We start from the raw sequence: 9,887 nt of genomic DNA, 5'->3' as shown, positions 1-9,887 counted from the left end.
AATCAAAAAGTCCCTACTCTTCTGCTGCTAAAGAGCCAATGTGAACACTATATGGACCCCAGGACACCCAAAGCTGACTCTCACCTATGATTTTATCTGAAGCATTACAAGCAAGAGCAAAGCGAGTCGTTTTGGAGTAGATTTCCATGGTTCTCCTCAAGGCTTGCTGGGCTCCATCAGTCATGCTGAGAAGAAAAACACAAGAGCACAGTTTGCAATGGGGAGCACAATGTGCAATGGGGACCCAGGTCCCACCGGCCACAAATCCCTCCCTATAGAGCCTGGGAACCCTGACTTCCTGACTGAGCATGCTTGGCCTCTCTCCAGGACCCTGTTTGGGTCTTATACAGGCAGGCTCACACAGGCATAGAGCAGAGGCCCTGCGTCAGCCTGCCTGGGCTCACCTCGCTGTTCCTTCATCTGCTAGTTGTAGGACCACAGGCAAATTATCTAAACCTCAGTGTCACCACCTATAAGGAGATAATGATACTGCCTACTTCACAGGGTTGTGATGACAGTTATCTTTTTGTGTGTGTCTAATGACAATTAAATGAGATAATAACAGGTAGAGTGTTTAGCAGAATGCCTGGTATAATGTAAACGCATACATATAAGTGCTCGATAAATGTTAGCTGCTATTATTGCTATAAATAATGTTACAATAAAATGATTAAGATGCACTGATACTATGGAATATAATATGGCAATTATAAGCTATTTTCAAACAAGATATGATAATGTGGAACACTGCCTTTTATATTAAAAGGAAAAACCAGGATACAAAAATTATATGTATTATGATCTCAACTATGTAAAAATGCACAGTGTAGAAAGAAGAAATAAAGCAAGATATTAACATTTTCTACATTTTCTTCAAAGAATATGTTATTGTTTTTTTAATGTTATTTAAAACTTTTCATTTATACTGGTAATGGTTGTACTAAATGTGAGTGTACTGAATTGTACATTTTAAAATGATTAAAAATGGCAAATTTTACATGTATTTCACAATTTATAAAATGTCATTTAAATTATTCACGTAAGTGATGCTGGAACAAACACATTCTCAGGCCCCTTTTAAATTGCTTTTGAAGATATGATAAGCAAACATACCATAAAAATGCAAGGGTTAGAGCTTCTTCTCCTGATTTAATAAAGCCCGATAAGAGATTTAGAGATCAAGGCCAAAATGCATTTGGCAAACTACCTGTCTGCTTCATCCAGGATGATGATCTTGTGTCGCCCTTTGGGAAGGGTGACTTTCTGCTGGGCAAACATTTTGATTTTATTTCTCACAACATCAATGCCCCTGAAACAAGAAGCCAGAATTTACCTGTCACCTTTTGAGACAAATTAAGTTACCTTCATGGGAACTTTTAACCATCAATGTACCACATGGACTCAATTTTCATTTTTAAGTTTCCTTTTTGAGCAATTCCAACTATTTATAAGAACTGAAATTTCGTTATTTTTATTCCTTCTTGGAAGTCTTCAGAAGAATAAAGAAAAAATTTACTTACTTTTAATATAATGAAACTTGTTTTATCTTGTAATTACCATATGGATCCATTTTATAATCTAAGATACATTTTAAGGTCTTAGTGATCTTATTCTTCCTATATATTAAAACTGCTATTTCATCATCAGTTATTCCCAACTATGCTAAAAATGACTAAAATCATAAGAAAATAAAAGGATGATGAAACCGCCTAGGAGAACAATACGATAGTGGGAGAAAAAATACTATTATTGTTATCTCATCCTTCATTTTTTTATTGTGCTTCTTGAGGTACTGCATTATCCTTTCAGAAGATATTAAAGAAGTTCAGATACATCATCCTTGTTACCTTTTTCAAGCTTTCATTGACCATAACTAAAAATTCAAAACATTTCATTTTCCACCCATGTCAAAAAGAAAAAACCGACAGAAAATGTTTCATAATTATTAGACAAATCAGAAAATAACTGCAGAGACAAATAGAACTCTAGAGTCTAATAATGATGGTGAAACTGGTCATATAAGCGACATCTCAGACTATGTTTCCTCAGATGCCAAAATCCTACAAAATCCTACACTTGATTAAATCCTCAGACTTAATCAAGTGTACTCGCTTCAGCAGCACATGTACTAAAACTGGACCACACAAAGATTAGCATGGGTCCCGTGCAAGAATGACACACAAATTCATGAAACGTTCCATATTTTTAAAATCAATAAATCATGGGGATAAAATGTACAGCATTGGGAATACAGTCAGTAATATTGAATAATTTTGTATGGTGTCAGATGATTACTAGACTTGTCATGGCAATCGCTTCACTAGGTATATAAATGTTGAAAAACTATGTACACCTGAAACTAATATAATATTGTATAGTAACTATATTTTACTAAAAAGTAAATTAAAAAAAAAAAGAATTAAGGAGTGAACAATATATTTTAAGGACAAAAACTAAATATACTTTCATCTAGTTAGTCACTCAACTGGAAGGACTTCATTCCATTTTGCTAAAAGAACATGTGACAACATTCTTTCATCGTCCATCATATTTGTACACCAACATTTACAGGATAGTTTGTAATTGATAAAAAGCTGAAGGCAGGTGTGTATACAGAGGTGACTGGAAGGAAATAGATGACATAGAAATGGAAGTCATTGTACTGATCATTCAAATAGGTGTAAAACTGAAAATATTTTGCAATTATGGGCCATTCTCTCTTCAACAAAATTATGAGCCATCAAAGTTTTCAAAAATAGTGAGTTTGATGATGCAAGTATGAGAAGAATAAGAGATAATAAGCTAGAACCTAATTGTATTTGACATCTGGAAGCAGCAGTGACAAAATGTTTTGATTACAGGCTCATTCATGATAGTTAGTTGTATTCCATGAACATTGCCTGTTTCAAGTATATACAGATCTTCAAAACTAGATCTTCAAAACTAGGATAATTAAAGAGTTGAGAACCACATCCTCTAGGAATAACCAAAGGTAGACTTTGCAGACATTTTATTTAACAGGTCCTCATTTCATAATCCTCTACTATTTCATGTCTAAAAAGTGAACCAGCACCTCATACTCATTAGGATAGCCACAATCACAAACCAGAAAATAGCAAGTGTCATCAAAGATATGGAGAAATTGGAACCCTTGAGCAATTCTGATGGGAATGTAAAATGGTGTGGCCGCTATGAAGAACAGTATGGAGGTTTCCAAAAAAGTAAATATAGGATTACCAAATAATCTACCAATTCTATTTCTAATTATATATTCAAAAGAAATGAAAGCAGGTCTCAAAAAGATATCTGTACACCCATGTTCATAGTAGCATTATTCACAATTCACAATATCTAAAAAATGAAATCAACCCAGGTATCCGCTGTTGGATGAATGGACAAGCAAAACGTGGTGGCATATACACACTGTGGAATATTACTCAGCCTTAAAAAGGAAAGACATTTTGACAGATGTGACAAAATAGATGAATCCTGAGGACATTATGCTAGGTAAAATAAGCCAGTCACAGAAAGATAAATACTGTATGAAACCATTTATATGAGGCATCTACGACAGTCAAGTTCATAGAAACAAAGTTGAATGGTGGCTGCCAGGGGCTGGGGAAAGGGGGGAATGGGGTGTTGTTTAATGGATAAAGAGTTTAAGTTTTGGAAGATGAGAAAGTTCTGGAGATCCACTGCATAACAATGTGAATATACTTAACACTACTGAACTGTACACTTAAAAATGACTAAGATGATAAATTTTATGTTATGTGTATTTTACCACAATAAAAAATATTTTACATTTCCATTAAAAAAATAAACCAACAAGTCAAACACCTATGACGTTACCTTGACAGGCAAGGAATTCCCATTCTCTTTCACTGGGAAAGATTAAAGGAGAACATAAAGCTGTCCAGGCAAGCTCCACATACAACACGAAATGGAAAAAAGGTAGTTTCTATAACAAAATGTGAAACACTCAATGCCCTTCAGTCCTAACTGCCAGACGTACCTGTCGTTTGAGGCATTGAGTTCCAAAACGGCATCCTTGAGAGCTTGGCCCAGAAGGGCTCGTGCCAAACACAGGATGCTTGTAGTTTTGCCAGTTCCTGGGGGACCCTGGGGATGAGATCTCCAGTAAGTGCTTCAAGCCAATAGAATGAACTTATCATAGCTCCTGATTTACTGTTCGCAACTGTTTGCACTTGCCTCCCCCTCGAACCCTCAACCTCAACCCACGGCACACACCAAATCAACACAGCAACCAACCCACAGGCCTCCCAACCAACTTGGGTAAAATGTTCCCTTTTGCCAAGGGAAATGTAAGGGCTCTGGTGGTAATAGGCGTCTCTGAGGAGGAAGCTCTATGCACAAGAAAGCACTTCAGAGGGAAGTAAAAATGAGACTCTAAGACGTCCCACCAGGGCCAGGACCGAGTACTTACAGCAATGATAATATTGGGCACATTCCCTTCTCTTGCAAAAACCTGAAGGAAGAAATGTTCATTAAAACTGGTTAACCTGTAAACCTCCCTACCTACCCAGGTCCGTGTAGTAGACACGGCTACAAATTTCTCCCTGTGGAGGCCCCTCGGCATATTCAAAACGCCCATCTCAGCATATCCAAAACTGAATTCATCAAACCTGAGGCCCACCCACATTTCCTTTCCCTTGGACTATCAATGCATCAACCTGGAGGTCACTGTCATTCTTAATTGGGTTTTCTCCCTCACCCCACACAGCACCTCAATCACAAAGGTTTAGTCATTCTTTCTCTTTCATCTAAAGTCCATTTCCTTCTCTTCAGCCCCACTCCTACCTTCTTGCCTGGATCATTTCTGACAAGTCATTAAGTGGTCTCCTAGCCTCTGATCCTGCTCCACCCGAATCCATTTCCCATACTATAACCACAACCAATTTTCTAAAATACACATCTAACATTTTTACCTGACTGAAACCCTTGAATGACTCCTTACTGCCTTCATCATGAAGTACAAACTCTTAAGATGGTTCAAGAGGCTCTGCTCAGTCTGGATCCTGCCTACCTCACTACCTCATTTTTCACACACCCCAATACAGGTACTCTAGAGCCTTCTCATCGCTGGGCTCATGGACCAGCAGCTTGTAAGAAATGTGGAATCTGGTCTCACTCTAGAACTACTGGACCAGAATCTGCATTTAAACGAGATCCCCAGGCAATTCATATGCACACTAATGATTAGGAAGCACTACACTGTATTCCAATCAGATGGCATTTTCCTCCCCAAGGACAAGCCAAGCTCTCTCGCTTAATGGGCCTTTGCACATGGTATTCCTGTTGCCTCCTCTCCACCTCCTTCCTGCCTAGTCTGGCTCACTCCCATTCATTAGCTTGGTTTATCACTTCTTCCACTTAGGAATGAAGATGCTGTGAGCAGGTTAACTCCTCCCTAAACTCCTCCCATGTGCTCCCACAGCACCCCCTACCTCCTCTAGCAGAGCGCTTATCACATTACCTGCTGACTTTATCGCTGCCCCCATTAGACTGAAAACCTCACACGGGCAAAGATCCTGTCTATTCTGTTCACCATTATATTAACGGTTTCTAACACCGTACCGTATCTGGCCCAGAAAAGATACTCAAATATTTGTAAAATGAATAAATTTGTAAAATAAATAAATACCATGTTAGCTATTAAAGGTCTAAGCCCCATTGCTACAGAGACTTACCTCTGTCACATCTCAGATAGTCGGGACTTCTAGATTCCGCCTAAAGACCTCTAGGGCTAGGAATTCAAAGGTTGCTCTACTGCGAACATTTCTGCTTGCCTCTGTTTGAAGCTGGCTGCCTTGTCACCTAGTCCCTCTAGACAGAGGTTGGCAAACTGCGGTGGGAAGGGTCTGGGGGGAGTGGGAGTAATTGATCCTGAGGCCTGTTTTTATAAGCCCGCTAGCTAAGCATGGTTTTCGCATTTTTAAAGAATTGTTTAAAAAAGAATTTAAAGAATATTTGACAAAGACACATGTTTTGCAAAAAGCCTGAGGTATCTATTAATCGGCCTTTACAGAAAGAATTTGCCACTCCTACTCTTGAAGAATACAAAACAAATCTGATAACCCCTCTCCAATAAGCCAGTCCTTCAAATATCTGAAGTTACTCGCCACTTCTAGTCATCTCTAAACCAAACGTCTCCCACTCTCTCAGTTCTTCTGGATCTCTGGCTCACCTGCCCACCCCCACCCCCAACACACTATCGTGACTGTCTTCCTCCAAATGCCTTAAGCTTATCAAAGCCACAGTAACCTACATAAGTTCTATAAAAAAAAATCACTCACCTCTAGCCTGCTCACGGTGTCTTCATTCCCGACAATTTCATTCAACTTTACTGGTCTATATTTTTCGACCCTGTTTTTAAGAAAACGCAGAAAGATGTTGACATGGCTATTTTCACATTACCCAAAAGAAAGCACTAAAGAGCAGCAACCTTGAGAGCTTTGTCAGATGATATACATTCAATAAAAATATACCAAATAGCTGCAGGTTTTAAATTTAAGGGAGTGATGAAGTACCATTTGAAAAGTTAAGTGCATGAGAATTACACACCAAAGACTTCAATCCTGCCACAGCAGAAAAACACCTGTTGTTGTTGGAGAAGGGCCAGAGCAGATCATCTGGACCAATGTGCTACTGTGTGGCAATAGTCTGCCCATCACAAGAGAGGTCCAGCATATGCAGCACTGACATCATTTGAGCTGACAGACATGGGTGCAACCGTGTTCCCTTCTTATCCCTTACCGGCCCGTTTCTGCAGACTTGTGCCAGGTGCACAGCAGGGCTGGCTAGACAGAAACCACAGGCTTATCCTGAAACTCTATTAGGCTGTAGTGGAGTAGGCAGGTTAGTGGCCTAATCAAACCAATACTTCTCTTTTAAATGAATAGCAAATTATGCTATGAGAGAAAATGACTTTTTTCCAGCTGAGCAGTAAAAGTAGATTTGCAATGATATGACCATGAGGACTTCTCCTCTGCCCTTTACAGTACTCTTCTTGATACACCCCCAGCTTGTACTCTCTGCAGGTACTGGTTCTGTTCCAGAAGCAGCTGCATACAAAGAAGGCTGTTTGCCACACACTACAGGAAATAAAGAGACAGCTCTCCTCCAAGACCAGCAGATGGAGTATGCTTGTTCCTATTCATTCTTCAAACTCAGCTCCTTCCAGGTGCCAAGCAATGTGAAAGGAGTTAGAGATTTCAAGGGGAGGAAAGTAGAAAGTACAGAGATGAGCAAGACATGGTTCTTGCTCTAAAGGGCTTTCCTACTGGTGGGGAGATATTGCTAAGCTAGTTCTACTACAGTGCTAAACTGGTTAAAGAAACCAAAGGCTGTGGAAGCCCAGAGGATGGAGAGCATCACCACCTGGGTTTGTCAGGAGCTTAAATTTGAGCTGGACTTTGAACAAGATGCTCCTCCTTCAGGGTCTTCATAGCTGCTCCATCTACCTGAAAGTATTCTCCACATAGTTCAGGTCTTTGCTCAAACATCATCTCATCTACGCTATCTACTACACAAAATCTGTCACCATCAAATATACCATTATCTACTTATTTATTTTTTATTTTGTCTTTATCAAATGTAAGCTCCATGACAGCAGTTTGTTTTGTATACTTAAGTATCCTAAGCGTATAGTGTTGTGCATGAAAAATATAACACAAGCCTCATATGTAATTTTTGACTTTCCATTAGCAACATTAAAAAAGGTAGAAAGAAAACAGATGGAGTTAATTTTACTAATGTATTCAAAGTTTTATCATTCTCAACACATAATATAAAAATTACTAGTGGGTTTTTCTTAATACTAAGTCCTCGAAATCCAAGTGTATATTGTACACTTATAGCCCAACTCAGTTCGGACTAGCCTCATTTCCAGGGTTCAATAGACTTATGTGGCTAGTGGCTGGGAGACTGCACAGCGCAGCTGTCCATATTCCATTAAGCTATACTGTGCTCCATTTAAGTATCAGCTCTCATCAAGAAGAGGGTTGGGCTGGAAGAATGGGAACATACAGAAGACAGGAAAGCAACCATAACCACGCTCCGTGGAGTTCTGAGGGGCTCGCATAGGGAGTGGTACCTGAGCAGAGAGCCCGCACACCTCTACCAGTGGCAGGTGATTTCTCAAGTCACCATTTCCTCCCAGATACCCAGGGCGCCTTCTGCACACAACCCGTAGCTCCAAACCTGCGTCCGACGCTTCCCGCCTAGTGTCTATCAGCGTCACCACTGGCCCACCACCTGGCGCAGAGTGGGTGATCACGGGGAAGCTATGATCATGCCTGGCATAGTTCTGACCGACACCCCTCTTCTAGAGGTCAGACTGTCCACTCTCGACCCTGGATGGGCTCAGCGACCCACGCCTCTCGCCCTCTCTAAACAATAATCTCCTGGATGACACCCTGGAGCCTCCTGCTCTGCTCAGATGACCCCCGAACAAGCTCCCGCCCCTGGGTTCCGCCGGGACACGACCGGCCTCTCGCCCACCCACGCATCTAGGGCACCGATCATTTATGGCCTGGCCCTCACCACGGCAACTCGTAGTGGCCAGCGCTACCGGGAGCCTTGCTGGGGACCGGACCAGAGTCCAGAGGCCCGCTCTCGCCCGCACCTTCTGGGTTATCGGGCACCTCCATTCTCCCGCCGCCTCTTCCCGCCGCCCGAGGCCCCGCCCTATGACGCCATCACGCAAGCTCCGCCCCGGGGCGCGAGGGACCCTGGGCGCTAGCAGGCGCCGTGGGCCCGCCCTTTCCCGCGCCTGCGCAAAGGGCACCGACTGGGCTGATCGCTCGTTGGAGGCCACGGTTGCTATGGGAGACACAGACCGCAGCGCCTTCCGAGAAGGCAGGTCACTCCAGGAGGGGACGTTCGGTGGTTTTAATCTTTGTGTGACTTGTTCGGGGGCCCTCTCGGTGCTGCCCGTGGAACAGCTGCGCCACGGTGAGGCCGAGCGCCAGGGCAAGCCTGGCGGGATGAGGAGCTGGGGCTTGTGGGCATTCCACCCAAATGCAGGACTTGGTGGCGTTCGCGGACGAGGACTGATGTCCAGTTGTGCTGGGTGGCGGAAAGCCGACGTCTGGAATCTGCTGGTGCCGTTTTCCCGATTGCTCAGAATGTTCTGATGCAATACCAAGTCCTATTGGGTGGGTTCCTGCGCACTGGACCTTGACGTTTATTACTAGGGAATTCTCACAATGCTGCATAATGGTAATTGCGCCCATTTTGCAGAGGAGGCAGCTGTACTTTAAGATGTGAGTCAGTTTCATTTCAGAGAAATAGGTACTTTAGCTTCACAAGTACTCTGAGCATTCTTTCGGGCTGGATTTCTACCTGTTGAACTAATGTTTCCTCCCATAGCCTAAATGTCATAATAATGATTAATAACAAATAAAAATATGCATAATGACTATCTTTTACTGTGCTGTTACTATGCACTAGATCGGAGGTGTATACTCATATTATCGTTTTATAGATGAAGAAACAGACTTGAGAATCATTAAATAATTTGTCCAATGTCATTTAGATTGTAAGTGGTGGAGCCACGGTTCATTCTCTACAATGTTGCCAAAGTAATTCTTACAAAATAGTTATTTTATTTCACTTACCATATTGCATTACAATTTAGGGATGATAATTGACTTTAATGTCTGAATTGAAGGTAAAGATTAGGACCTATTTATCTCTATCCCTATTGCTTAACACAAAGCCTAGTGCACTGTAAATGTTCAATTTCAGAGTCTTTAATCAACAGTGAGGATCCATGTTCCCAGAACAGTTTGGGTGAGGAACTGGGTTGCTTTAAACAAAGCCCCATGGCTGTTTTCCTTCCATCAGCAATTAAAATCTTTATA

General features: G+C 41.6%; 1 protein-coding gene and 1 non-coding gene across 3 annotated transcripts in view; one reads left to right on the top strand and one right to left on the bottom strand.

Annotated features, from left to right (window-relative positions):
- The window catches only part of RFC2 (replication factor C subunit 2), a 20,390-nt gene extending 11,668 nt beyond the window's left edge, over positions 1-8,722 (bottom strand). Inside the window, exons 1-6 of one of the 2 annotated variants that reach the window (XM_011371507.2) lie at positions 8,566-8,722; positions 6,318-6,387; positions 4,448-4,489; positions 4,016-4,122; positions 1,208-1,309; positions 85-185 (exon numbers count right to left, since the gene is read on the bottom strand). In XM_011371507.2, the coding sequence (XP_011369809.1) occupies positions 85-185; positions 1,208-1,309; positions 4,016-4,122; positions 4,448-4,489; positions 6,318-6,387; positions 8,566-8,672 (529 nt within the window). In that variant the 5' untranslated portion in view covers positions 8,673-8,722. The remainder of the gene's footprint in view (positions 1-84; positions 186-1,207; positions 1,310-4,015; positions 4,123-4,447; positions 4,490-6,317; positions 6,388-8,565) is intronic. The other variant, XM_011371508.2, reaches the window with a different exon arrangement.
- LOC111746545 lies at positions 2,105-2,207 on the top strand. Its single transcript, XR_002783170.1, has one exon. It is a non-coding gene; the product is annotated as a U6 spliceosomal RNA (small nuclear RNA).
- Positions 8,723-9,887: the final 1,165 nt, after the last annotated feature.

Source organism: Pteropus vampyrus, unplaced genomic scaffold (genome assembly GCF_000151845.1).
Source record: "Pteropus vampyrus isolate Shadow unplaced genomic scaffold, Pvam_2.0 Scaffold193, whole genome shotgun sequence".
In the NCBI taxonomy this organism is placed as follows: Eukaryota; Metazoa; Chordata; class Mammalia; order Chiroptera; family Pteropodidae; genus Pteropus; species Pteropus vampyrus.
The sequence above is the reverse complement of the archived record's forward strand: the minus strand, read 5'-3'. Positions and strand labels throughout refer to the sequence as shown.